This window comes from Phragmites australis, chromosome 15, assembly GCF_958298935.1.
Source record: "Phragmites australis chromosome 15, lpPhrAust1.1, whole genome shotgun sequence".
NCBI classification, from domain to species: Eukaryota; Viridiplantae; Streptophyta; class Magnoliopsida; order Poales; family Poaceae; genus Phragmites; species Phragmites australis.
Window position 1 is genome coordinate 2,163,880 of NC_084935.1, and position 27,147 is coordinate 2,191,026.

The 27,147-nt window shown below is 44.8% G+C and overlaps 6 protein-coding genes across 6 annotated transcripts; 3 read left to right on the plus strand and 3 right to left on the minus strand.

Annotated features, from left to right (window-relative positions):
- The first annotated feature begins 1,205 nt into the window (after positions 1-1,205).
- LOC133893387 (E3 ubiquitin-protein ligase SP1-like) lies at positions 1,206-6,289 on the plus strand. Its single transcript, XM_062334392.1, has 11 exons — positions 1,206-1,395; positions 1,487-1,539; positions 2,891-3,015; positions 3,110-3,205; positions 3,993-4,130; positions 4,212-4,277; positions 4,389-4,501; positions 4,585-4,695; positions 5,166-5,209; positions 5,290-5,395; positions 5,757-6,289. Exons 1-11 carry the CDS (start codon positions 1,319-1,321, stop codon positions 5,857-5,859), a joined length of 1,032 nt encoding a protein of 343 aa, XP_062190376.1. The 5' UTR covers positions 1,206-1,318; the 3' UTR covers positions 5,860-6,289.
- A 512-nt stretch (positions 6,290-6,801) lies between these two features.
- Positions 6,802-9,295, plus strand: LOC133893711 (uncharacterized). The gene is made up of 4 exons (XM_062334803.1): positions 6,802-7,061; positions 7,235-7,593; positions 7,673-8,468; positions 9,108-9,295. Exons 2-4 carry the CDS (start codon positions 7,237-7,239, stop codon positions 9,137-9,139), a joined length of 1,185 nt encoding a protein of 394 aa, XP_062190787.1. The 5' UTR covers positions 6,802-7,061; positions 7,235-7,236; the 3' UTR covers positions 9,140-9,295.
- A 2,199-nt stretch (positions 9,296-11,494) lies between these two features.
- On the minus strand, positions 11,495-13,352 carry LOC133893541 (uncharacterized). The gene is made up of 3 exons (XM_062334582.1): positions 13,197-13,352; positions 11,831-11,987; positions 11,495-11,741 (listed from the first exon to the last, which is right to left on the minus strand). The coding sequence occupies exons 2-3, from the start codon at positions 11,984-11,986 to the stop codon at positions 11,694-11,696; spliced, it is 204 nt and encodes a 67-aa protein (XP_062190566.1). The 5' UTR covers position 11,987; positions 13,197-13,352; the 3' UTR covers positions 11,495-11,693.
- A 301-nt stretch (positions 13,353-13,653) lies between these two features.
- On the minus strand, positions 13,654-16,296 carry LOC133893496 (uncharacterized). Its single transcript, XM_062334525.1, has 2 exons — positions 14,776-16,296; positions 13,654-13,789 (listed from the first exon to the last, which is right to left on the minus strand). The coding sequence occupies exon 1, from the start codon at positions 16,138-16,140 to the stop codon at positions 14,788-14,790; it is 1,353 nt and encodes a 450-aa protein (XP_062190509.1). The 5' UTR covers positions 16,141-16,296; the 3' UTR covers positions 13,654-13,789; positions 14,776-14,787.
- Positions 16,297-16,316: 20 nt separating this feature from the next.
- LOC133893498 (cytochrome P450 734A5-like) lies at positions 16,317-17,182 on the plus strand. Its single transcript, XM_062334526.1, has 2 exons — positions 16,317-16,538; positions 16,640-17,182. Exons 1-2 carry the CDS (start codon positions 16,317-16,319, stop codon positions 16,757-16,759), a joined length of 342 nt encoding a protein of 113 aa, XP_062190510.1. The 3' UTR covers positions 16,760-17,182.
- A 2,219-nt stretch (positions 17,183-19,401) lies between these two features.
- Positions 19,402-20,895, minus strand: LOC133893128 (probable galacturonosyltransferase-like 4). The gene has a single exon (XM_062334092.1). The coding sequence runs from the start codon at positions 20,844-20,846 to the stop codon at positions 19,719-19,721; it is 1,128 nt and encodes a 375-aa protein (XP_062190076.1). The 5' UTR covers positions 20,847-20,895; the 3' UTR covers positions 19,402-19,718.
- Positions 20,896-27,147: the final 6,252 nt, after the last annotated feature.

Consider the following 27,147-nt stretch of genomic DNA (forward strand, 5'->3'; position numbering starts at 1 on the left):
TGGGGCAGCACGTGGGTGGTGAGCAAAGCGCAGAGAAGGAGGATGGCTGGAGGGGATGGAGGCACACTGGTGGCACGTGTGAGCGGCGAAGGCCGGTGGGGCGGTGAGGGCTGGCTGCACAGGACGACGACCGAGGCTCACCAAGGAGAACAGGGGTGCTGGGGAAGAGGTGGAAAGGGACGGGGGGGGGGGGGGGAGCTCGCCGAGGAGGATGGCTCGGGTGGCGCGACGCCGGTAGGTGTGGACGGCGGAGCGACTATGCGGAACGGGCACAACACGGAGGAGCGCGACCAAGCGGTGACGTGGGACGGTGCTGCGGTGTGGGCCAGCGACTGCGCGCGGGCAGAGTAGAGGCACGACGACAGCGGCCGGGAAGGCGCACAAGCGGGCAGCTCGACGGAGGGAGGCCGGAATGGAGGGATTTCTACTCAACAAACAAAATTACCAAGAAAGAAAAAAATGTTAGGGTTTGGACACAATACGTTTCTACGTAGATCACGGTCAAATAGAGCTAGCAAATGCAAGTAATCAAAATTCTATACCCCTTGGGGATGTAGTTCATGGTCATGGCAACTGTAACCAAACTCCTCAATTGCATCTCTCAACCATCCAAACTCTAGGTTCTACAAACCGAGCCGGCTTATCAGCAAATCAGCAAGAATTGAGGAAATTGGGAGGCAAGTACACTACAAGCTAATAGGGATTCAATAAGTACCTTTGGTGAATACAGTCACCGAAATATCCTGCTTACAAGATTGGATTCCCTCCGATAAGCGCCAAATTGCAAGAAAATCTGGTCCTCAATGCTACAACAACCCCTAACTTTGGCGGGCTCAAAGGTTCGGAGCTTGCTCCTCGCTCCCTCGTGCTTTGGCTCCCCATCCTCCCTCACGCCCTTGTTCTCCCTCATGCCCCCAATCCTTCCTCACCCTCTCCTAGTGAGTCTTGTCTGGAGAGGAGCCGTGAGTCTTGGGAGGCCGAGTCTGGGTCACTCGATCTTCTAGTGAGGTGAATTGGTGCACACAAATGAAATAAAAGGTACATTAGTTATTTAACACGGTTTAAATGGGTAAATAAAAATAAAAATAACTTATTTTAGGTAAAATAATGATATAGTTATTAGTGGTAATTTATCGAAGCTAAAATTTTAAATGGCAAATAGTGGAAGCCCAGTCCCACCCCCTCTGCCTCCTTCCCTCCCTGGCTCCCGTAACGCTGCCGACCTGCCGTGATAAAAAAGAAAAAAAAAGGCAGCGAGCGAATCTGCGCCTCCATTCCCGCGCAGCAATCTCGTGTTCGTCCGTCGATTCGCCACGAGATGATGATCCCCTGGGGCGGGGTGGGGTGCTGCCTCAGCGCCGCGGCGCTGTATCTCCTCGGGAGGAGGAGCGGAAGGTGCTGATTGCTCCCGTGTTTTTTTTTTCTCTTTCTTTGCCGCGATTTCTGGGGATTTCTTGTAGTTCTGATTTGGTGGTTCGGTGCGCAGGGATGCGGAGGTGCTGCGGTCGGTGGCGAAGGCTGGCAGCATGAAGGATTTAGGTCAGTGAGTAACGACTAACGAGTTAGGGTTTGGCTGTTCTATTGCAGGTTGGTCGCTTAAAATGTGCTCAATTTTTTGCGTTCCGCGGTAGTATTAGTAGTGTATGTATGCTGCGTCGTGGCAATTTGGTTCTACTGCGGTTGTTGTATTCAGCCTTTGGAATGTTTTATGCTTTGATCTAATCTTGACCCTGCTGTTGTATTTGAGACTAAAGGGCAGAAAAAACGAAGTGTTCTCCAGAGTGTGTATATGTGGAAAAAAAAATGGATTGATGCTTTCGGTTGTATTGTTTGATTCTATCTGTCGAGATGAGCTACATTAGGGCCTATTTGGTAAAACTCTCCCTGATCCAAATTCTCTGCGGAGAGTGATTCGCTAGAGGAAGTGATTCTGTGGCTGAAAGTGATTATTTAAAATAAAATATATGGAGAAAGTGATTGTGCGGGAAGTGAATCAGGAGGAGTTGTTTTTTCAACTACCTAGCTTCTAGTTCATTTCAGATAATCACTCTCAAAGATTCCACTCAGGGAGCTAAAAGCTGAAAGCTGCTGTTTGACAGAGCTCTCCCTGATTCTAGCTTGGAAGCTGGTCTGTAAGCTCTGTCAAACAGATCCTTAGTAGTACTCCTGGTAATTAGGTTAGCACTCAGGTGTTAGTTTATTCTGTTTGCTGGTTTGCTGTTAGAATTGTACCTGGATTACACTGAGCTGACTTGATTGTGATGGTAGGATTTACACATATGTCAAAAAAATTCTGCTTGCATAGTTGATTCTTTGGTGATTTATCTCTATTGTCAGAATCAAACCAGGACACATGCAAAACACACTTGAACACAGAACATAGGAGGATTTCTTTTTTTGTGCTGTGACACAAAATTTGCAGCGTTTTCTGATTTTTATATTGCCAGAAGTAAAATGCAATTACATGGGCTCTTATGAGCTAATTACAAATGGTGGCAGCCATGCATAAATTAAGCACCTACTTAACTCAGCCCAATGCAAAAAATAACCGACATGCACATGCAAATGAAACGGTCATGCAGTAGTAAATTCTAGGCACATGCAGAAAAAGAAACGGAAATGACACTAACTCTGCTCAGGACTAATCGTGCAACATCTCTGTGTAGATAGATGTGTTGATTTTAGTTGTAGTCTCCAGGACACTAATCTGCGGTCTCGGTAAAAGTGCAAGTGCTCATTTATCAACTTGGCTCAGATTTGGCAATTAAAACTTGGTTTTTCAGATCTTCTCAGTATTTGGTTAACAGGAAGAACTTTAGCCTCGCTATGTTTCGATTGGTTAAATATACAATGATACTATTTTTTTGCATGTCTACACCGTCTTGAGCAGCTGCTATCTTGGACACTGCAAGTAAAGTCCTGCCACTTGTAGTTGCTGTTTCTGGACGAGTTGGTTCAGACACGCCACTTATATGCCAACAAAGTGGCATGAGAGGTGTGATCATTGAGGAAACGGTAGCTACCGATTTCATTTTATTGTTTTGTTTGTTGTGATGGGTAGATGGGCTGTATTAAATTTAGTGTTTCTGCTTAAATTTTCCATTTGTAGGCAGAACAACACTTCCTGAAGCACAACGATGCTGGATCCTGGATTCAAGATTCTGCAGTGATGCTTTCTGTTAGCAAAGAGGTTCCATGGTATCTGGTAATCGACTGCTATTGCTATTTTGCTGTGTTTTTCTTTGCTTTTGTAAATACAAGACATTCAATTTAGCCTGGATTTGAACTAGCACTATTATGTGTCCAAGCTTGGGTTAAGCTAATTACGCAAACTTGTGTTTATTTTAGTTAGCAAACTAAGCTTATAGTGTCTATTTGGATTACCTTATATTTCAGTTTCCTTATACCGTTATTACCTTTTTTTTTTATTACTAGTACCTTTATTTAGTTGGATCTTGTGGATTTCATCTCTAACCTACCCTAACTTACTTGGGACAAAGGCTTTGTTGTTGTTGTTGTTGTATTACCAGTATCTTTATTATCATTATTATTTTCTCATTATCTTTTTAGTTGGATCTTGTGAGTTTCATATCTAGTTTACCCTAACTTGCTTGGGACAAAGGCTTTGTTGTTGTTGTTGTTGTTGCTGCTGCTGTTGTCATGCGGATAACTCAGCTTATAAGCCCCAAAACCCAGCCTTGCTAGCTCTGGCTCCTTTTCGGAGACCCGGCTTACGCCTAAAATTAGCCCCTAGCTTAGGCATTGTTGATATTCTACCTGAGCTTCGTGTCCAACATAAATGATGAGGCTAAGCCTAAGAATGCCAAGAGGGTATTTAATCATTAATCAAGTTACAGCTCAGGATGAATATGAATACGGTTTCCAGATTCACTATGTGGATCCTTTAAGCAAATAAAAAATGATTTCATTTTTTAATATTTTTGTCCACAGCTTGCAAGTGAATGCTTCTCTGACCCTTAAATTATCACTAGGATGATGGTACTGGACGTGTCTATGTGGTCGGTGCTCATGCTGCAGCCAGTTTAATTTTAAGTGTTGCCAGTGAGGTTTTTGAGGAGTCAGGGCGAACACTTGTACGCGGAACTCTAGATTATTTACAAGGACTGAAGGTTTGTCTTTGTCTAATCACATCTTCAACAATGCCAATGCTTAGAGAAATTCGATTAATGATTTAGCACTAATCTCTGTAGATGCTTGGAGTAAAGCGAACTGAAAGGGTTCTTCCAACTGGAACCTCATTGACGGTTGTTGGTGAGGTAGTATTTGTATCTTTAACTGGGCTGTGTTGTGTTGGATTAGTTTGTGTTGACATGTCTAATGTCTTCTGCCCCTTCCTTTTCTTCTGTATCCGTATGCTGTATGATCAGGCCATTAAAGATGATGATGGAATTATTCGAATTCAGCAGCCGCACAAAGGGCCATTTTATGTTTCGCCAAAAAGCATTGATCAACTTATCATGAATCTTGGAAAATGGGCCCAGTAGGAAAATTTATCAGAATTTTCTCTTTCTCTTTCTCTTAGTTAGGGTCTCTTGATGCTAATAGCATGTTTGTTTGTGACAGGTTATACCGGCTTGCTTCCATGGGCTTTGCAGCATTTGGTGTCTTCCTTCTTGCAAAGCGTGCACTACAGCATTTTCTGGAAAGAAAGCACCGGCTTGAACTGCAGAAAAGGTGTGTCCTAACTCCAAACATCAATTCCTTTTAGAACATGAAAAAGCAATGTCATTCGATCGATGTTCGTTTTTTGAAGAGGTTCCTCTTTATTTGCTGGGCATGGCTAGAATGCAAGTGATTTGCATTGCATTGTTATGATTTATTGTGTGAGAACTGTTTGTGTGATACTGAGTAATGTTGTAATCTCAGTATTGTTTTCCATTGAAATAAACCCCACATGTGCAACCTGTAGCTAATATATTTCTTTTGTCGAGGTCACATACAATTTTAAAGGACAATTCTAAAGAGTGAATACATTGTATGTTCTTAACCCTGGGACTATTATTGTGCTGGATGAAAATGCTAGTAAAACCTAAAACTGAAAGTGCTAAGAGGTTCTATTTGCATTGTAGTGTTGACACAAACCAATGCTCAATGTGACCGCATACTAAGAGATTTAAGATTCTGATACTATGTTATCCATATAGGGTTCTTCATGCAGCAGCACAAAGGCAAGCTAGAGAAGCTGAAGGTGATTTTCTTATAGATTGATTATGCTGTATTATTAGTAAGAGGTCATGTTTAATCATTATCTTGTACTATTTTCTTCAGGGGCGAATGGTAAATCAGACACAGAGCCTAACAGTAAAAAAGATCAATTAACGCCGGACATATGTGTCATATGCCTAGAGCAAGAGTACAATGCTGTTTTTGTGCCGTAAGTATCTGAAGTATTCCAGGACATGACTTTTCTTTGTTGAGAATGAAACAAAATGATCTCTTATCTTTTTCCATAATCCCAAGTATACTATCCAACATTTATAGTTTTACTGCTTCTTCATGTTTATGAGTTCGTCAAATTTGTTCTTAACTTGCATTATAGCTTTCCAACCATTTGAATATTACTAAAGGGTTGATCAACTCAATAAACATTTGTTATAACTTATAAGTGATGCTTTAGAATCTTTGTTTGAGCCTAATATTCGAACTGCAGATACCCATATGACTTCTGCTCAAATTGTATTGTCACCCCTTAAAAGTTTTATCTAGAGTGACTCAGTAAATCAAATGTTATACAGGTGTGGCCACATGTGTTGCTGTATGGCCTGCTCTTCACATTTAACAAACTGCCCACTTTGCCGGAGAAGAATCGACCAAGTAGTCAGAACTTTCCGCCATTGACAGTAATATATGATGCAAAAACTGGCATCCTACCACCATGGTGAACTGCTTCTTTCGGAACCAGTTGGTTCTTAAAATGCTGGCTGCTGTCAGCCAAGGACATGAACTGCGATGCTGGGCTGAAGCTGGTTCAAGGAGTTCGCTTTACTAACTGAACAGTGAGTGATGCAAACTCATAATTGGCGGTTAACATACTCTCCAGATAGTGTCAATCGGTGCTCTTGCCTGTAATGTACGATCGTGTACAAAATGTTCTTGTGTAAATCCGCATAGACTAACAGCATCGACAACATGGATGCTAGTGATGTCTGTTGCTGCCCAATGGACATTTGCGCAAAGGAATAATGAAGTTTCTTCACTTTTGTAAATGAATCCATTTTGCTGATTAATGCAATTGAGACGCCATCTCTTGATGGTTTGTGTGCTCAAACTATTTAGCAGGGTCATAGGAAGCAAAAGAAGTTTGTAATGTTTTGCCATCTATTTATGCGACGCTCATTCTGTAATCTATATGCGGAACGGATTCTGTATGACTTCTAGTACGCGTAAACTCCATGTTACGTTGTCTGCTAATTCCTCGTTGGTTTAGAGAGGTGCAGTAAGATGGCTTATGTGCCAATATGTTCATTTGTGTGAATATTAGTGACAAAAATAAGTAGAAGGAATTGGATAACTTTTGGTTAGGTTTATATACGCCCCCCCCCCCCCCTTTCCTAATGTTGCAACCTGCAAATTGAAGATTGTTGTACTTTCCTGCTCAGCGAGCACAAAATTTATAGAAAGTTCACATGGAACAATTTAATTTCCGTAAGATTCAAGAAAAGCCCTCCGCATTTCAAACATGAGTTTGTGGATTGAAAAAAAAATCGAGAATTTGTACTGCTTAATTAAAGCGTAACACTGCAGCAGCCAAGTGATACGTTAGGAACTTAGGATTTGGATTGCCATTGCCATTGCCCAACAACCTGAGGTATCTTGGGGTGGGTGTCTGGGACTAAGGGTGATTTTCTACGCCCAGATTCGTATGACCAGGGCAATCCAAATCCTAATCCACACCCATTCCCTAACACGAGGCTGAGGTTCGCCGAAACCCTAATCCGGTAATCCCCTCCGGCACCGGATTCCCATTCCCGATCCTACCTCTCCGCGCCGCTCAACGCCGCCGCCGCCGTCCCCCGGCCTTGACCTCCGCCGCTCGTGGGGTACGCCTCCGTGCTCTCTCGTTTGTCTTCTAGATGGCGATGCCAAATTCTCTGTTTCAAACCAGGACTTCTTCCCCTTTTTTCTTTTGAGATTTCTTACTTTCAGATTCTCACGTTCCTATCTTGTTTACATCTCAATGCTTGCGGTGTCAACGATTTATTTTTTGTTCTAGGGATGAATCATAGTGCAAGCTCCAGAATTGTCCGCGGCAGAGGAAGAAATAAAAGGAAGTGGACAGCAGATGAAGACGAAGAGCTTGTAAAAGCCTTGTGCGAGGTATCTGCTGATCCTAGATATAAGGTTGAAGGAGGGGGCTTTAAGAACTGTTACTCCCAAGGCATAGAGAGCATTCTTTCACAAAAGCTACCTGGCCGTGGTATTAAAGCCAGCCCTCATGTTGATTCTCGGTTGAAAGTGATGAAGCGGAAGTATTATGCAATCAAGGATATGCTAGCATCGCCAGACTTCTCTTGGGACGACACAAGAAAGATGATCCAATGTGAAAAACAACGATACGATGAATATTGCAAAGTAAGCCATTCTGGTATTTTTGGCACTTGTATGTTTTTCATCAATGTGTTTTTTGTTTTGACTTGTTTGTTTGCTGCAGGATCATCCTAGAGCCAAGGGTCTGTATGGTGTCCCATTTGCATATTTTGATACATTTGACGCCATATACGACAAGGACAGATCCACTAGAGATGGGTTGGAAGGGTCTGAAGAAGCAATTGCTGACATGGAGAATGAAAATACAAATGAAGTTGGAGATGAGGAAGTGGAGGAGGATAGGATGTCCACAGGACCATCTGGTCGCTCCTTGGCTGCAACATTAAGCTCTAAGAATCAGAAGAAATACAAGCATGATGGGAAAAGGAATAGGACTGAATCAAACTGCCCTTCTCTGGACATGTTCAAGGATGTACATGGTCACTTTCAGAGTGCCATTCAGCATGTCAGCACGATGGCGGCAGCAATGGAGCTGTTCAAGGATGTACATAATCACTTTCAAAGTGTTGTTGAGCATGCTGGTGCAATGGCAGCAGCTATGGAGCTGTTCAAGGATGCACATGATCACTTTCAGAGTGTTGTTCAGCATGTCAGCACCACGACAGCTGCAATGGAGCGGTTCAAGGATGCACTTGATCATTTCCAGAGTATCACTCAGCATGACAGGGTGATGGCAGCAGTTATGGGGTGTGATACTGATATGCAAGAGAAGTCAATGTGTGAAGAGCCCCAAAGGAAGGCTAAAGTAACAGCCATTGCTGAAGTACAAAAGCTTGGCTTTACTGGAAGTGAAGTGGTCACTGCCGCAAGCATTTTCGCAAAGGAACCAAACCAAATGGACATGTTTTTAGCACTCCCAGAAATCTATAAGAGGGATTACATACTCCAGATGCTCAACGGTATTCCATATGACCTCTGATCCTATATAAACTGCATCTCACTTAGTTCGAATTTGATGGCTCTAACGGTTCATTAGTATATTTGCTTTAGTCAAGCTTTTGTACTAGTTTTTTGTTAGTTTCGATTTGAGTTTATGCACGTTAGATTCCAGGTTGCTTCTCCTAAGGGTGCAACATGTGGAAACTGTAGGTTTTGGTTCAGCATTCACATTTGGTAACTAGCTGCATATGTCATCTTTAGTTGGCTGTGTACCCAAAAACATGATCGCCCCACCACACATTTAGTTTGCTCCAGTTATGGGTTGCTTCTGCCATTTAATTTGTCAAATCATGTGCGCCATGAGAATAGGTAGTTGTTGATTTTTTTATAATTATCAACCATTGCTAACATTTTTGGTTTGTTAGTTTCCATTACACGACTATTCCAATCTGCAAGAACATTGTATTTAGAGTATTATGTAGTTCTTTTTGCTTATCTTGCTTATGCTAAAATGTGAAGCAAACCACATTTGTTTTGTTTGCCGGTCTCTGCATGCTTGTTGACAAGTGGTTGCAGTTTTGCAAGATGGAACTGAATGAGCCAAAGTCTCTTTCGATGTCACTTGAAGCTAACTCTTGTTGCATTTCCTTTTGTTTCAGGTGGACAACCTATCCATTTTTCAGTTGGTTAGTCTGTATTCTTGAAAACAAGTTGGATTGAGATTTGTAAACGGTTATTATGTGACATGTGTTTTCAATTTCTGATGTGGTCTGTTAGCCTGTTCCAAGTAAAGCGGATTGTGTCCGGGCACTATGACTTCTAATCTCTATCGCGGCCGTTTGGTGTAGTTTGAGATGTGTGCATCGTCCCTTTTCAATCCATTTAAGATTTCCAAAGACATAGAAAGAAATGGCTGATGGAATAGAAAAGGTACATGCACAGTCAAATTTCACGTGCTGCCGTGCACCCATGTTATATATGCTTTCCTGGCTTTCGGCATGCGGAGTGCATTGTTACTTATAGTAAGCATGAGAGGAAGGTAATTATAATAAGACATCATTGAACAGGACACTTTAGGCTCAGCGCAGGAACGAGAGTCACAAACCGACTGTTATTACTTATTAGTCGGCAGGTTTGGCCGTTGGCTGTTGAGAAAAAAAGCTTGGGTAGATTTTTGGCATGGTATACTCCAGCCTCACCCCTCTAATGCTTCTACTTTCATCTCAAATATCAATTCAATCAGCGTGTCATTTTTTTTCCTCACCATATCCACCAAAGGCGCGCCACCTTCCAATCGGGATCCTTTGCAGTTGCAACTAGCAACTATATAGAGCTATCCTAAAATACATTAGTATCTCTTCTCAACCGTCAGATAAAAAATACATTGCCTTCTCCACTGCAGAGAATCGGGATCCACCCTCTTCTACTAGTACAGCACCAAACCCTGAATCCCTAGCATCCACTCATATTTTAGACAACCATCTCCTATAAAATCCTTATTTCCCCTACATGACCCACCAAGAGTCACCTTTAAGAAGAAGAAAAAAGGTAAGCAATAAATCAACACTCACATTTTTTTTTGTTAGACGATTAAAGCATAGGATTTATTACTCCTAACATTTTGAATAAGATACTTTGCAAACCATTTTTTTCCATTCCGATTCCCAAAACCAAAAAGCTGCAGAGAATTCATGACTGGTTAAAAAAGAGTTTGGCCCTACAACAAATCAAGAATTACTTTGCAAACCATTCCTTTCTGAAGAATATAAACAGGGTAAATAGAGCTAGAGTTCATTTATGGCTTCTTCCTCATCAGTAACTATTCCCAGAAAGATAACCTCCGCAGTCACATAGTACAACGACCCACGATAACTGTTCTAGCATCCTGAGACAAAACTAGCGTCGTTCTTTCTTCAATTCTTAGAAAACATCAACAAACCAAACGAAATGGGCGAGATTTTTCTCCTATGTGAAATGTAAGTCGGATTAGATCAAGAGTCTGAGTTTACCTCTTAAGCTGTTTCCATTCACAGGCAGATCAAGAGTCTGAATTCGACAGAGGTACAACTCAGCCAGATATCAACAGCTAGCTCTGCAAGAACATTGTATTTAGAGTATTATGTACTTCTTTATGCTTATCTTGCTCATGGTAAAATGTGAACTAAACTACCTTTTTTTTGTTTGTCAGTCTTTATATGCTTGTTGACAAGTGGTTGCAGTTTTGCAAGATGGAATGAATAAGCCGAAGTCTCTTTCGATGTCACTTGAAGCTAATCTCTTGTTGCATTTCCTTTTGTTTCATCCATTTTTCAGTTGGTATTCTTTAAAACGAGCTGGCTACAGGTTTGTAAGCGGTTATCATGTGACATGTGTTTTCAATCTCTGATGTGGTCTGTTAGCATGTGTCAAAAAATTTCTTACTTGTTTCCTTACTGACGTAAGAATTACTCGCAACTTGATCTCATTCTTATCCTCGAACCAACCATATACCCTCCCAGTCCATTCCTGCTTGAAGCATTCCTATACACTATTGACATTTCCATTCCAATTCCTAAAACCAAAAGGCTGCTGAGAATTCATGCCTGGTTAGGAAAGAGTTTAGCCAGGCTACAAGTCAAGAGTTTAGCCCAAAGATGACTGTTCTAGCATCCTGAGACCAAATAAGCGCCCTTCTTTTGTATTGGAAAGCATCAAACAACCATACGAAACCGGCGTGATTTTTTTGGGTATGTGAAATGTAAGTCTGGTTTGATAGCAAATTGAACGCATATTTCCTCTAAACCGTTTCCATTCACAGGCAGATCGAGAGTCTGAGTTCCAAGGAGGTACAACTCATCCAGATGCCAACAGCTCTTCCAATCATGCAATACATATGATCCACATCCGCACAATGGCCCGTGATTATGTCTTGCGTTCAGGATTCAGCCCGATTTGGGTAGGAAATGGATTAGTTGACTGCCATCGAATCACATGAACACTAAGCGAATCATGATTCGACGTTGAAAAAAAATATATGAAGCCAGCTCCAATTAAAAGGAAACACAAAGGACGAAAGGAATAGTGCAATTAACCGCTGATGTTCAAGTTGCTGACATTAGATATCCACAGATACCAACTGAACATGAACTGGAAATGCATTCAACTTGTTCTTTGACAGTATTATTTTGCAATCGAAGAAGACTTCATAGCCTGGGTAATATGACTTCCATGCAAAGTACAGAGATAACTAGTTAACCCACCGGAGTTCACTCCTTTTTCCCAATCCCGTGAGACATGTTGTAAACTCCACGACCCTGTTTAGGGGACAAGTCACCAGTTGAATGGAAATAAGAAAAAAAAGGAAACCAATAACAATAGGCTTAGAATGAAAGTTGAAACTTACAATCATGAACAAGCTGGAGGCAGCTAATGCAAGGGGGATGGCAACGGAGGTGACCACATCGTAACGCCCTTTCAGGTAAGTGTGCTTGGTCAAGTTCTGGAAATAATGCTGCTGCTTGAAGAGCTTCTCACGTGGAAAAAATGGTGCTTCTGTCATCCTGCATTAGGAGAGAAGAAACTAGACAACTTATTAACACAATAGAAAAGAACCTCTCTTGCACTAATTTTCAGATAGGAGAGAAATTCTCATGGGAAGTTACGGTGAAATCATTAATTTTTACAACTGTAAACGCAAAAAAATCAGCACAATTGGCCATGAGAACTCCTGTACTGATTTAACTCTTACACAGTTTTTATTAGTAGTTCAATTGCTCCTTTTAGCACCTATCCGTAGAGGGGTGGGGGGCACAATCTATAACCCAGTACACTGTTTCATCTAGCAAGCGTTACAAAATTTCACATTGTAGTGCGATGGTTTATCTGTACTTTAATAAAATAACTAGTACAAGTAAACACCCAGACTAACACATAGAGTGTAGGCTGCATTAAACTCTTAATTCTTGGCAGGATTAAGGGGGAAACGCAATTCCTTGGACATCACTGCATGGCTGATCATAACCAAAACAGTATAGTGGAACACTAAAATATTCAAATTAGCAACCAGACAAAGTTCCCAAGCATGATATGTACTAATTCATGTCTTTCAAAGAAAAATCACTTCGCAACAAAATCTCATGCAACAGCACTTGAAAGAATTTGCAAGCACATTATGTACCTTCCATCTACCAATTGCTCAATAAACCAACTCTACGGATTCATAACACATGAACCAACTCTATGGATTAAAAGACCAGAGACTAGGTTCGTGCATTACATAGGGGAAAACTATCTGTACGCGTCTTTACATTCATCGATGCGAATAAACTAAAGAAATGCCTTGAAATCGTACGGTAACAGCAATCCCCGACATATAGCCAATCATGACACCACACGGCACAACTCCGGACCAGAATTTGAATCGAGCAATCCAATCGCGCAACTAGGCAAGCTACTAAGTAAACACCAGATCAGGCAAAGACCAGAACCGGACGAGAACACAACATCACCAATCACTCCAAACCGCGAGCACGGAGCCCGCCACGACACCACCGTCCTACCGAGCAGCGCATCACATCGAGAGAGAGAGAGAGAGAGAGAGAGAGCGAGATCTAAGCACGAACACCCCCACCCACGCGGACTATCCATTCAGCGAGATCCCATCACAGAAAACAAACTACGCGTCCTTCGGCCGCTCCGGATTCAGCGACCAATCGGCGGGACAGAGGGCTGGGTTCAGCGGGAAGGGAAGGAGAGATATCGACGCGTACCTGGCGGCCGAGGGGCGCGACGCTTTGGCCGGCGGCGACGGAGAGGGTGGGGATCTGCGAGAGGCTGGTTGGGATGCGGGGGGAGCTGACCTGACGGGAGGTGAGGAATGGAACGAGTCAGGGTGCCGCTGCTTTTGTGGTGTCGGGCGTGATCGGACCCGGTGGGCCCACCACTTCTGGGCCCTTACCAGGCCGACGCACAGGCCCAATATACCGGGATTCATACAGAATTTAAACTTTATAGAATAAAAAAATTAATTTATACCTCTATTTTTAGTCTAAAATAAGAACAAAATGACTCAATAAAAACCTGTAATCTACCCACAGATCTAGCATCGCCAAACAGACCCTAAATTTGCTATCGATTTCCTTTTTAAAAATCCTTTTCCCGATTTGCTAGCAATACGTCTGGGTGTATTACTGTACATTCACAGCGTAAATAAAACAGCGTTAGTATTATTTAATCAAACACGTGGATGCTTCCATTCATTCGGTCGTGCCCGACGGTTCCACATTTTGGGCATAACGCTTCTCAGAATATTCAAGACACGGGGCAAACCACTGCAGAACTTTGTGGTAGCATCGTCTGAAAACTGATAGAAACTGTAAGGATCAAGATAACACAGACCAGCAGGATCAGCAAAAGAGACTGTTTCCCCTACGGTCTATGGCAATGTTCAGACCTTCAGATAGCATTCTGTTGCCAGGTACACAGACGTATTGGAGCTCTCAACCAATGCTGGATGCAGGAATGATAGGCAAATTTCTGTCAAATGTGATGCCCTGATCTCCCAATTTGATGCAGCCAAAAATAGCTCATCGGTATTGACAACACGGTAAATGGCAATGCAAATACCAAATGAACTACCCTATTAAAAGGCATTGAGAGATTGAATACTGGACAATCCTTCAAAAACGTGTGTAGCTTCTGCATAACTTGTCATAGCTAAGTAATCACATGGTTCTTTTTACATATTTAGAATTTAAAACTACCCACTGCCCGGTAAATGGTTCATAAATGAACCAACACCACTGAGATCGTCAATGATATATATGAATATCACATTGTTCACTATCAGGGAATATGAACGAGGAAACATAGCTATTAGCATGTCCTGAACCAATGGTGGTTCTGAAAGAAACTGTTCAAGCCCTGTTCCAAATTCCGGTGCAGTCAATGCACATTAACCAAACAACGGTATAGCACACAAGTCAAATAAAAGCAACGTTTTTTTTTTTGCAACGGGCGGGGGAGCTTATCCCGCATACTCTCTAAGAAAGGAGGTGAGCACCTGCGCCGGCCTAGGCTCGAACGCGGGCGGGCGTACTGGCAACCAGCCAGCTTTGCCAACCGAGCTCGGTTCTCAAAAGCAACGTATTTACAATCACACAAGGACAACAGAACAGATTGATGCATAGCCAATTGCCACTTGATATCTCCGGCGGGCTTGAAGAAAGGCAGTTTTTTTTGAGAGAGCATGAAGAAAAGCAGTTAACCAATCTTTATTGGCCGAATCACGGTATCTTGCACAAGTAATGAAAGGTAAGAAATGTAGAAATACAATTGGCACTTCCATACCAGCATGAATATTCAAGCACTATCATCATCATCCTCAATATCCCAGCTCAAATCCTCGTCGTCTTCAGCAACACTCAACCTCTTCCGCAACTCCTCCTTCAGAGAAGGGCTTGAGCCGTGGGTGCTGCCTTTCTTTTCTTCATGCTCTCCAAGATCCTCAATATCATCCCATTCAAGATCCTCATCCTCCGTTGCTGTTCGCTGTCTAGACACTATGGAGTAACCACTATCCTTGCTTGAATCGCTTGTCTCATGCATTGCTCCTTCTTTCTTGTCACCTGATTCTTCAACATTCGACTTGGAGGGCTCTTCCTTCTCCTCCTCATCCACTACCACCAAAGAGCTACCGAAAACCACTGGTTGTGGCGCATCAGAATTCTTCTGTTCCTCCTCCTCATCCACTACCACCAAAGAGCTACCAAAAACCAATGGTTGTGGCTCATCAGCATTCTTCTCAGGCGCTTCTTCTGCTGCCTCGACTTTGCGTTCTTCCACTACTATCTCATTTCCCTTCTCGACCACTTCATGTTTGATTTCTTCTTTGATCGGTTCTTGCCTTGCCGCTAGCTCCTTTGCATCTTCTTTCTGCTGCTCTTCCTCATCGTCTTCATCCACCTCCCAGCTCAAATCCTCATCTTCCTCCTGCGCAATTACACGCTTCACGAGCTCTGCCCTCGCGTCCTCCTGCTGCTTCAGCTTATGGACACGGTAGAAGTATCTCGCCCAGAACACCTCGCTCTCGACGGTGTCCGGCACGAGCCTGTCCGCCATCGCTTCCAGCGCGTCGCTCTCGTAGCACAGGGCCTCGATGTCGCCCTTCCTCTCCTCCACACTAAACCCCTTACTCCACGCTGAGAAGTCCTCGGCATCCTCGGGATCGGCGGTGAAGGTGGCCGGATCCGCCTGGAGCGCCCGCAGCTGCGCCTCGAAGCGGTTGTACCGGACGTGGCCGGAGGCGGAGCTGGGCTCGGAGTCGCCGCCATCCGAGTGCGCGGAGGCGGGGGCGGCCGCGGCGGCGACCTGGGAGAGCGCGTCCTTGCCCTGCGCGACGATGTCAACGAGGCCGTCGAGCGCGTGTGCGGATGAGGGGATGTCCCGCGCGGCGCGCGCGGCGGCCTCGCGTAGCACCTCGGTCTCGCGGCGCAGGCCGGTGCCGAACTCGGCGAGGTCGCGGCGGTAGGCCTCGAGCACGGTCTCGGACTGGGAGGTGAGCGTCTTGAGCAGCCCGCCGAAGCCCCACCCCCCGCCGCCGCCGGCAGCGGGGGCGGCGGGCGGGGAGGAGGCGGATCCGGCGGGCTCCGTCTCCGGCGGCGGCGAGGCCGGGTCCGGATCGGGCTCGGCGAGGATTGACTTGAAGAAATCCATGGCGATTTGGATCGGGTCGGATTGGAGAGGTGGGGAGGGGCGGAGAGGGAGAGCTGTGTCGGGAAAGGCAAGTCCTTTCGTTTCGTTTTCGTTCGTGGGGAGGGCTGTGCTTCGCTTTCGCTTGCTGTGCTGTGCTGTGCACGGGGTTCGCCTTGTGTCGCACAAAAGTGGTCGGGATGGACTGCCGGCGCCGGAGGCCTGGAACAGATTCCTACCTTGTGCCGGCGCCGTTCAGCTCAGCGGCTCGTGCAGTTCAGCTTCTTTGCCTGGTTTGGGCCACCGTCGCGCTTGCCATGCACCCGGAGTGGCAGGACCACGCGCGCCGGGAGGTCGTCGCCGTCTGCGGCCGCCGTGGCCTCCCCACCAAGGACCACGGCCACCTCCCCAAGCTTAAGACAGTACGCACATACTGCCACAGCATTGTACATGACGTTGTGCTGCAACGATCGATATCTTTTGCTGATCTTTCTCGCGTCGATCGGCGTTGTGCTTTGTGCAGCTCGGCATGATCGTGAACGAGACGCTGAGGCTGTACCCGCCGGCCGTGGCGATGGTCCGAAGGCGAAGCGGGACGTGGAGCTCGGAGGGTGCGTGGTGCCGGCGGGCACGGAGATCATGATCCCGATCATGGCCGTGCACCACGACGCGACGGTGTGGGGCGCCGACGCCACCGAGTTCAACCCCGCGCGGTTCGCAGAGGACGGCGACCGGCCACGGCATCCGATGGCGTTTATGCCGTTCGGCGGCGGCGCGCGGGTGTGCATCGGGCAGAACCTGGCGCTGATAGAGGCCAAGGTCGCGCTGGCCGTCGTTCTGCAGCGGTGCGAGTTCCAGCGTATGTGCACGCACCCAGGGTGCTCATGATAGACAAGCCGCAGTACGGTGCGCCGGTCATCTTCCGGCCGTTTTGACCCACCGCGATCTCGCAGCGGATCTCAGAAATCCAAATAGGATTCAATTAATTCCTTCCTGTAAATTATCATCCCCCATTGTCAACTGCAAGTATATATAAGTATACCATAAGTGACAGGTATCAGACATAGAAAGAAGGATAGGAAAAAAAAAACTTTTCTAGCTGTTAATTTTCACACTTCTTCATATATCAGCAGCTCAATCTTCAGCACTCCTGAATTTTACGCAAACAATGTACAGTACTATTTGCAAACATGAGACATCGAAACATGACAAGCGTGCCCCCGTTCAAAATGGCAGACATTATCTCCCAATTATTAATGGTATCAACACCACTCCATAATGCAAATTATTCCATATAAGGAATCTGCTGCAATTTCCATTTACCAATGTATAATGTCGACAAATCCTGGCAGGAATGCAAAATGTTCTTGTGAAGAATGCACTTCTTGGCCAAACTTTTCCCCTATGAAAAACAACCTCTGCAGGGCAGCATATTACACAGCATGTCAATAAAACATACTGTGGGGAGAAAGGGTTTCCCGAGGGTCTATACTGATAAGCGCACAAGCTTCTCAATTTCCTTGATAATCAAATCTCTCTCCTCATCAAGTTGTTCATCTTCACCTGTGAGAAATTTGCATATTCTCTTAGCCTGCCAGTAGTTGATGACAATATAGAGTACAAAATAATTATGGAAGATACACTTAATGGTACGAAACACAACAAGTAAACAAATACGAGAAAAGTGAGGATGAGATTGAGAAAGCTATATGGATACTTAAGACACTGAGGACAATCTTTCACGCTAGTTTTTTTAGATAACCGAATATAAGGTAGGTGCTTAGCTTTAAGCAATCATCGGTCATATAGTTATGTTAGTTTCGAAATCAGTCATATAGTTATTTGATAGTGAGAGAGCACGACAAAAACTTTCAAATATTAAGTAGGGTACGCTTGAGTTTGAGTACTACAGAAAATAAACAACACGCAAGTTTGACAAAAAGTAAATAATCAAAAGAGGTCTGTATTTTGAAAGAAATCAAACTGCTATCTGAATCTAATTAACTTCAATAACAGAAGCTAAAAATCTGCATAAATCAAGTGCAAATAAGAACTCATTAGAGAAATCAAAGTAATTGTAAAGGATGTTTCTTCAAGTGAGGGATCTAAAGGCATCAACTTTGACAATCATAGAAGCACAAAGGCTGCTACTTTCATCTATCTAATGCAAATAGCAAGTGACCAACCACACCTAGCCCTTTGATTTGTGACTGAACTCCACACTATGACACTATCACATCACCAATCACCAATTTAAACTTCTACTGTTATGAAGCATGCAACCTAAACAACCTTGAGGGAATTTGTTACAGATCTAGCAGCGGAGACGTATCTACCCATCCAGCACCAAAGTATCAATCACACTGCACACATTGCCATCCACACCAGAATAGATAGAGTTTTCCGAAGAAACCTGCTAGTGGACTTCTCCATATTACCGTATCTCTAAAGTCAACAATTTTCTTATCACGAGATGAAGCGCAAGGGGAGGTTAAGTGGTGGGGGGGGGGGTTAGGGGCTTCCTTACGAAAGAGGAGGAGGCCTGCAAAGGTGCCACCGAGGAAGGAGTAGGCGACACGGCGGATGGAGAGGTCGAGGCACGCGTCCCACTTGGCATCTAGGTCGTACCGCGGCGGGATCCCTGACTTCGGGGGCAGGGAGGAAGGTACTAGCGGCGCTAGTGGTGGCGGGGTAGGGGTGGGGTGGCAAGTAACTACACAAGGGGGGGGGGCAGAGACAGGGAGGCTGGGTAGTTACTTGCGCCTTGCACCTTTGCTGCGTTGATGCAAATGCAGTGCAGAGATGATCTACCAACGACGTAGGGAGCTTCTTCGTTACCGAATCTAGAAGAGGTTCTAAGGAGGGAGGCTAGCCTAACGAAGGAGGCTAGCATGGGGGCAGAGCAGCATGGGGATGTCGCTAGCCGTGGGTGGCGAAGGAAGGCTGGTGAGCCAATGACGTCAGGTTAGTACAGTGGAGGGCGATGACGACGAATTCGACAATAAAAATGCCGTCGGAGATGGATTAAGAAGGCCGAGAGGTGGAAAATGAGCACAAATGTGAGCTGATGGAAAGTTAATGACGGATGCGAGGACAGGAGGCAAATATGAGATTGAAAACGAATGTGGAGTCATTGAATAACTATCCAACGGCTCACGGCCGTTATCTAAAAAAATAGAAGCTCATCGTCCTTTTCTTTCTGTCTCTGTGTGTTCAGTAGTACACCGCAAAGTGTCCCCCCCCCCACCACCCACACTGCAGCACCCTAATCTCTTTATGACACACCATGCAGCCCGACTGACCTCTACAAACACGACGAACGAATCCGAGGGCAGAATCATGCGAGAACCCAAAACAAGAGGAGAAAGAGAGCTACACATGCATTCCCGGCCCTCCCTCCTCCGGCCTTGATCAATGTCCGTCCATCTTCCAAACTAAACTCCTCTTCCAGTCCCCCATCCTTGAGCTCCCACCTCGACCGAGGTTCGTTGCATGCGCCGATCTAACGCGTACACACCTCTCCCTCTCCTTCCTCGCCGATCTGCCTGCCCTTCGGGCTCGATCTCTTCGCTTGCCTTGCGGCGCCGCATGCACGGTCGGGTTCACTCCTCGAGCGCGGTTGCCGCGGCCTTGTAGAGGTCGTAGGGCGCCCAGAGGTAGTCGACGGTGCAGGGCTTTCTGGAGTCGAGCCGCAGCCATGGCTTGCCCTTGCCGCTCCAGTGCAGCAGGCTGATGGGCCCCGGGTGCAGGCTCCGGCACTTGCCCTCCATGTTGTCGCCGCCGAGCCCGTGCTGGTTCCACCGGTGGTCCACCGGCTTGATGTTGCCGGCGAGCACCAGCAGGAACGGCGGCAGCGAGCCGAGGTGGTAGATCCGCTTCTGCTTCTGCACCGCCATCCACTCCTCCACCCGCCTGGTGTACCCTTGGCGCCACTTGGCCACGTCCATCACCATCACGCCCGTGTTGAAGTAGCACGGCCGGCGGCCGCGGAACGTGGCGCTGAGGTACGGGTCCGACCAGAACGCGTCGGTGAAGTACTTGGTGAAGTTGACGTGGCAGTACTCGGGCGCGGCCACCACGTGGCCCCCGAGGTCTACGGACCAGAGCTTGTGGACGTCGTCGACGACGACCACGTCGGAGTCGAGGTAGATTACCCTGCGCACGTCGGAGGGCAGCGTGTCGGCGAGGTAGATGCGCGCGTAGTTGAGCGGCTGGTCCAGCGCGTGGCGCACGGAGCGGGAGATGCGGCTCCGGACGCGGGACGGGTCGAAGCGGTAAACGCTGGGGTCGAGGTAGGGGAACGTGGCGCGGATGGCCGCCAGCAGGTCCGGCTCCCGCCGGGCCGACAGGAAGTGGAACGCCACGTTCTCCGGGCACGCCGTGTGCTGCAGGATGGAGAACACGGCCGCCATGGTGCCACGGAGGTAGTTGGCGTCCAGCGTCATGGCGACGTCGACGCGCCCGTCGGCCGAGCCCCGCGGCGGGCACTCGTCGCCGTTGCGGAACGCGGGGGCCTCCCTGAACGCCGGGAACGGCGACGCCGACGGCAGCCGGATGACGTCGACGCGGATGGCGGACACCGCCGTCGCGCCGTGGCCGCCGATGAGCAGCAGCGCCAGCAGGAGCCCGGGCACCGCCGCCGCGCACGCCCGTGGCAACGGCACGTCGACGGGTGATGACGCGTTGGACCCGAGGCGCGGGGCTGCTGCCATCCGGGTCCTTGGCGCCATGGGACCGGACGGGGTGGAGAGGGGCACGGTGGTGGCTAGCAAGGGAAGGGTGCCACCACCGCCGGAGGCCCGCGTTTTTTGGGGGGGAGGGGAGGATAAAGTTGGCAGGGGCGGGTACACGCGCGCGGAGGGACGGGAGACAAGCTAGGCAGGGACGGAGACGAGACGCGCGCGAGCAGCCGAGGAGCTAGCGCACGGGAGCAACCCGACCCTATGCTTAGATCATCAGTTCATGGCATGTGATGCACACTAGTCATCCCAACAATTTCCCACATGCCTTCTCGCTCGATCGCTCCAGAGCTCACGGCCGGCCTTGTGTTCAGCTGGGCTCCAAATGGACACGATGTTTCGTGCTCTGTGCAGCGGCCTGAATGATTTGATTATTGGAGCAGCCGCCGTGCCGTGACAACAATGTAAGTGTCCGACTGTCCGGAGATTATTTATAGGGGGTGGATCCGTGGATTATACTACTATTAGAGAGAGGAATCTGTGAGGAGATCGAGGAGTTCGTGCAGAGGGAGGGAGGGAGGATGGTATCGGAGTTCGTGTTGGCTGCTAGCTAGTCCAGCTTGCATTGCGCGTCGAGGGGCAAGGCGCTCCACCACGCATGCATGCATGTCTCCGGTCTCCCTCCCGCCAGCGGCCAGCGTGATCGCAGAGGCCAAATCATTCGATCGACGTGCGTAGTACAAGCAGCAGCCTGTCTGCCAGTACAAGTGTACAGCACAGGTGCACCACGGAGACCAGATCATTCGATCGCCATGCTTAGTACAAATAGTTGCGTCGTGACGGTCGCTGACGTCTGTGCTCGATTATCCATCGGCGTGAATCACTAGTAGAAGTAGTATTAGGGTAATACTATGACTCATTAGTATTTAGTTTGTGTGATTTAAGTGTTTTCGTGTGATGAGTTTAGTATTACCTTAATAGTATTTGTATTTCAAATATAGCATCTTGAGTTAATTTTTTTACATGAAACGATAGCAAAAATGTAAACACTATGTTATGCATACACGGTCTATTTAACCCTGGCATCCAACCGACAGGTGCGACTAATCGAATTGTATGGTCGGACACGTGTGACTAAAAAACGAAGCCAAGTCAATGCGCTAGCTAGCTGCAGCTAACCAATGGCATCCAACCGACAAATAGACAGTAGTTAACCTGGGAAATGGCTGAATCTGTTCATATTTGTTTTACTGAAATCGAACCCCTGTCAGGATAACCAAATCACCAGTATAAAAAAAGAATTACTTTTCTTCGAGAAACCTTATTACTAAACAGGAATATCTATAAAAAAAACTAAACAGTAATACCTGTTTTTGTTGCCCAAAATTGTTTCCCAATCATGACACTAGAGCTGGCTGCAGCTTCCTGTGATTTTTTAAATAGTGGACATTGGCGCCACTAATCTTGCCTCAACCAAGGGCCCAATCAGTGCCAATCAGTGGACTTCACTGCTGTACTTTCGAGTAGTTTTTTTTAATAAAGGAACAACTTCCGGCTTTTTCATCGATCATTGCATACAGGCTGTATTTATTATTACATGGTTTCATCATAAATGAAAACAACATCAATAAAAAAACCTTAATCATATAGTCTATGGTTGTACGACCACCCGTTCTTATTGAAGAAATACATGACCACCATCTCTAAACAGTGGCATACCTTCAGAATATCTTCCTTTTCTATTTTCTTATGTAGCAACCTTTAGAAACGCAACCAATAGATTTCCTTAAAAATTACTTGCATCAAAGTCATGTTAGGTTTTTTTATTAAAAATAATATCATTACGGTAGAGCTATATAGATTAAAAAAATGATAGCTACCCCTACTTAGAACCCGTGATTTAGTAGTAGCCCACCTTGTCCTTAGTCAATTCCCCATTATATGGCCCTTACTGCTAGGTTTCTGAATTCTCAAGGCAATAGTGATTATGTGCCAAATAGACCTAGTAAGATGACACTCAAAGAATAAATGATGCATGTTTTCATTGTGATTGCAGAAGCTACATGTTAAGCTATCATTCTAATTTCTTTTGGCCAAATTATCCTTAGTCAAAATCACTCATCTACATAAATACTACAGGAAAACATTGATCTTGTGTGGGACCTTAAGCTTTCATAGACCTTTTGCTAGGACGGATACGACTTGTGTCATCATTTGTTTGTACATGGAATAAACCGAAAATTTAGCATTTGCATGCAAACCCCAATTAAAGGTGTCTCAGCCATTGCATAAATGAGCATGCACTAGTTTGGTCACCATATTATGCTAAGCAATTTGTTTATCCCCAGTATTTGGTCTACGAAACGAGAGGTTTAGCGGTATGGAACTCATGACTTATGCCACTGTGAATTGTTTCCTTCTAACCACACTATACAACGAAGGATATTGTTAAGTCAAATGTGTGTTACCCAAACAAGTATCATTACAGAATCTAGTTTGGCATCCATCCTTAATCTGGACATCCCCATATGAGGAATTCATCTTTCACTTTCATGAGTCCAGACCAGAAGTGAGAATCTCCTGGTTTTCCGTCAACCTGAGTGAGATATTTGCCGCCTAGGTATTTATTTCTGAGCATTTGCTGTCAGACCTTATTCTCATTAAGCAGTATAAAAAGCCACTTGCTAAGGAGACAAATATTCTTAACCAAGAGATTAGTAATGCCAAATTCACCCTGATCTTTAGGTTGGCATAGGATGTCCCATTGAGCAAGCCGATACTTATTTTTAAGGTTATCTCCTTGCCAAAAAAACCAAAACCGAAGATAATCCAATCTTTTTAGCACCCTACAGGGAACTTCAAAAAGAACATCATGAGAATAGGAAGACAACTTAGTACTGAGTTTAGAAGTACTAATCGACCTCTAACATACATAAGTTTCCTTTTCTAACTACTCAATTTCCTCTCAAACTTTTCTTCAACCCACTTCCAATCACCATTCCTTAGCTTCCTGTGAATCATTGGAATGCCAAGATATCTGAAGGGCAAAGATTCAATATCACATCCAAATAATTATGTGTACTGGTCTTTATAATGTTTAGCAGCCCCGTAGTAAAATATCTCATTTTTATGAAAGTTAATCTTAAGCCCAAATTTCAAATACATATAGCAAAAGTTTCATATTTTTTGCTTGCTCAAGGTTATGATCCATGAAAATGATGATGTTATCTGCATATTACAGAATAGATAAACCATCATCTATCAGGTGTGGAACCACTCTAGTGATTTGTCCATCCTTTTTTGCTCTAGATATTAATACTGCAAGTATATCTGCTACAATATTAAAAAGTGATTATTAACTTTTTGTATTTGGAAACAAGGTCCAACATCATTATTAACTTTAATTCATGTGTGGCCCCCGGACACAAAGCTTTGTATCTAATCGCACCATTGTGCAGAAAAATCCTTTCATTCTCAATGTCTGCTGAAGAAAGGGCCATTTAACCATGTCATATGCTTTCTCGAAATCAATTTTTAAGATCACATCATTTTGCTTTTTCCTATGCAACTCATGAATGGTCTCATGAATTATTATCACTCATTCCATTATGTTTCGACCATATATGAATGCAGTTTTTGAAAGGCTAATTACTTTTTTAGTAACAGTACCAATCTGATTTGTGGCAACTTTAGTGAAAATTTTAAAACTGACATTAAGGAGGCAACTTGGATGATATTTTTGAATTTTCAGTGCACTACTCTTTTTAGGAATTAGGGTAATAACACCAAAATTTAGATTGTAAATAGATAATTACCCTTGGTGAAAGTCCTTAAATTCAACAGGGAAGCCATCAAACCCTGACGCTTTATTATGCTCTATTTGGAAAATTTTCCTTATACCTCCTCCTCTACGAAAGGGGCGGTAAGGATCTCATTTTCTCTTTCACTTACTTGAGGAATATCGCTAATTAGTGATTCATCTATTGCAAAATTATTATGCTCCGGTTTTCCAAAAATGTCTTTATAATATTTTGTGATATATTTATTAAGATTGTCCTCTCCAATTAAAGGTCCATCCTCCTGTTCCAATCAGTATATTCTTGTCTTTCTATTTTTTTCATTGGCCACTAGCTGAAAATACTTGGTATTATTATCCCCTCCAGCAGTTCTTTGACCTTAGCTCTTTGGTACTATTTGAGCTTTTCTTCTGTAAGCAAATGAGCTAACATTTCATTAAGGTAATGCATTAGTGCTATCTCATTAGGCGTTAAAAGGATTATTTTCTACCCTTTTATTTAGCTCGTCTATCATTACGTTGAGCTATTGGTTTTCTTGCTTGAGAATGTCAAAAGTATGTTAGGTCCAACCTCTCAACTACTTTTGAGTAATTAGCATATTTAATCATTTGTTTGTTCTTCTAATCAAGTCAGAGGAATCATGTCATGTACCCAGGCCAGCTACACACCATCAGAATTCTTCAGAAAGATCTCTGTTGCAGCGACTTTCTGATTCTGTATTGTGCTATTGAACAGGTTGCTAATTTTGTTCTACTTTTTTCTTTTCTTGGATGCCATGTAAGGCTGTTGTGGTTTCCTTTCCTGATTCTTGGATCCATGCATGGAGCAACGCTCTGAGGACCGCCAGTGAGCACGCAGAATACACGCACGCACAACACGAGGAAGCTAGTGTGTCGGTGCACGCTGAGCACATGCATAAATTCGCAACACATTTCGTACCCTCAAATGAATGCCACACTTGCCATCGTTAGGACAGGCAAACTAACTGCAAATTTGCAACAGCCAGAGTCGGAAGTTGAAACTTACCTGGCCCAGGAGAGGTGGTACAAGTTTCTTCAGGAATCAGGAAATGGGAAATCCAGCTCTCTGTCATCAGTCTAAAAGTTGTTATCTACCAGCTCTACAAGTTGCGCAGACTTCTGTACCTGCACTTGCTCTAGGACTTGAGAAACATCTCGTCACTGCGCAATTGTGGTACTAGTGCAGCAAAACAGCATACATATCGCTCTCAAGAGTAAAATTAGCAGTCTTACAAGAGCAAAATTAGCAGTCTTCTCAAGTAGTTCAGAAACGCACTGATCCAGGAAGCAGTCTTGCAAGAGTAAAATTAGCCAAAATTGCTAACCATAGGTGCTATTCAGAAAGGATCCCTGACAGCTGTGCGCGGCGTTGCGCTGATCTTCTATCTGCCATTGACAACTTTAAGGATCATCGTCAGTATGACAATCACAACAGTGTTTGTGGAACTGGAACTGCTTAGAAAAACCACAAAATGGGCCCAATGGTTCAAGAAACAGGCAAGGATTCTATCATCTCATTTCTTGTGAACAACGGTTTAAACCAAAAATTAGATATGTTTCTTAATATTCATGTGAATTGTCACACCAAGTGTTGCAGGATTCAGGGATTGTAGATTTGATTAGTGGTACAATTGCTAAGAACATGGCACGCATATTATTCCTTAAGGAGAGAATGCCCTCCTTTCTCTGGATGTGAAGAGCTGCCACTGAAAAGAAGTAGATAAAAAACAAACTAAACTGTGAAAGTACTTCTGTCAATATGGGGACACTGTTTACAAAGGCAGAGGAACTAAGGTTCACCATCATATGCAAAACGGAAAACTGTACTTCACAGAAGAGGATTAAAATATGGCTCCAGATGCCTTAGAGATCAAACTAATAATAAAAATTCAAGTTTACATAGGATATCTTCTCTTTTTTCTTTTTCTTTTTTTGCGGAAGGGGCTGGAAGCCTGATTGTATTAAAGGAGTGCAGTATAACACTCCCGTTTTACAGAAGTCATCCTAGAAAAGACAAAAATTACAAACAGATTCAGAACCACTCTTTCAAGAGCATCATCGCCCAATCTGTACGCCGTCCACCGGAGATGGAGAAGATATGTCTAGATCAGGATTAAGAAGCCACAACCAAGGATTCTGAGTAGCCCGTTGATTACCTTGGGTAGGCAAGAAGCTGGCGTCGACGAAGGGAACCTCGATGACCAGCATCCCCTTTGCTTAACTTCGTCAACAAGCCGTCTCCATCCTTTCTTTCATATTTTGCTTGATCTCTACGTGCACATCTAGGATCACCCTTGACTCAGTCCAGTCTCCTCGATCGTTCAACACCAAATACCTCACTTGGCCCCGATCATTCCACAGTCAACCGTCAAGTTACATCTATCGCCTACACAACATAAGACAAGCAAACATGTATCTCTAACAACATATAACTCTATCTACAGTTAGTTCAAATCAAAATAATCAGTTCAAAACAGATCTCAGAAAAATCATGAATGCATGCTTCTAGTAGTTCAAAAATGCACTTTTAGAAGA

Excerpts from the sequence above, each read along its gene's own strand:
- LOC133893387 (XM_062334392.1), top strand. The coding sequence starts at position 1,319 with ATGATGATCCCCTGGGGCGGGGTGGGGTGCTGCCTCAGCGCCGCGGCG. Across the intron at positions 1,540-2,890 it reads TGGCAGCATGAAGGATTTAG|CTGCTATCTTGGACACTGCA; the intron begins GTCAGTGAGTAA and ends CGTCTTGAGCAG. Across the intron at positions 4,278-4,388 it reads CATTGACGGTTGTTGGTGAG|GCCATTAAAGATGATGATGG; the intron begins GTAGTATTTGTA and ends CTGTATGATCAG.
- LOC133893711 (XM_062334803.1), top strand. The coding sequence starts at position 7,237 with ATGAATCATAGTGCAAGCTCCAGAATTGTCCGCGGCAGAGGAAGAAAT. Across the intron at positions 7,594-7,672 it reads GATACGATGAATATTGCAAA|GATCATCCTAGAGCCAAGGG; the intron begins GTAAGCCATTCT and ends TGTTTGCTGCAG. Across the intron at positions 8,469-9,107 it reads CATACTCCAGATGCTCAACG|GTGGACAACCTATCCATTTT; the intron begins GTATTCCATATG and ends CTTTTGTTTCAG.
- LOC133893541 (XM_062334582.1), bottom strand. The coding sequence starts at position 11,986 with ATGACAGAAGCACCATTTTTTCCACGTGAGAAGCTCTTCAAGCAGCAG. Across the intron at positions 11,742-11,830 it reads CCTCCAGCTTGTTCATGATT|GGTCGTGGAGTTTACAACAT; the intron begins GTAAGTTTCAAC and ends TCCCCTAAACAG.
- LOC133893496 (XM_062334525.1), bottom strand. The coding sequence starts at position 16,140 with ATGGATTTCTTCAAGTCAATCCTCGCCGAGCCCGATCCGGACCCGGCC.
- LOC133893498 (XM_062334526.1), top strand. The coding sequence starts at position 16,317 with ATGGACTGCCGGCGCCGGAGGCCTGGAACAGATTCCTACCTTGTGCCG. Across the intron at positions 16,539-16,639 it reads ACCTCCCCAAGCTTAAGACA|CTCGGCATGATCGTGAACGA; the intron begins GTACGCACATAC and ends TGCTTTGTGCAG.
- LOC133893128 (XM_062334092.1), bottom strand. The coding sequence starts at position 20,846 with ATGGCGCCAAGGACCCGGATGGCAGCAGCCCCGCGCCTCGGGTCCAAC.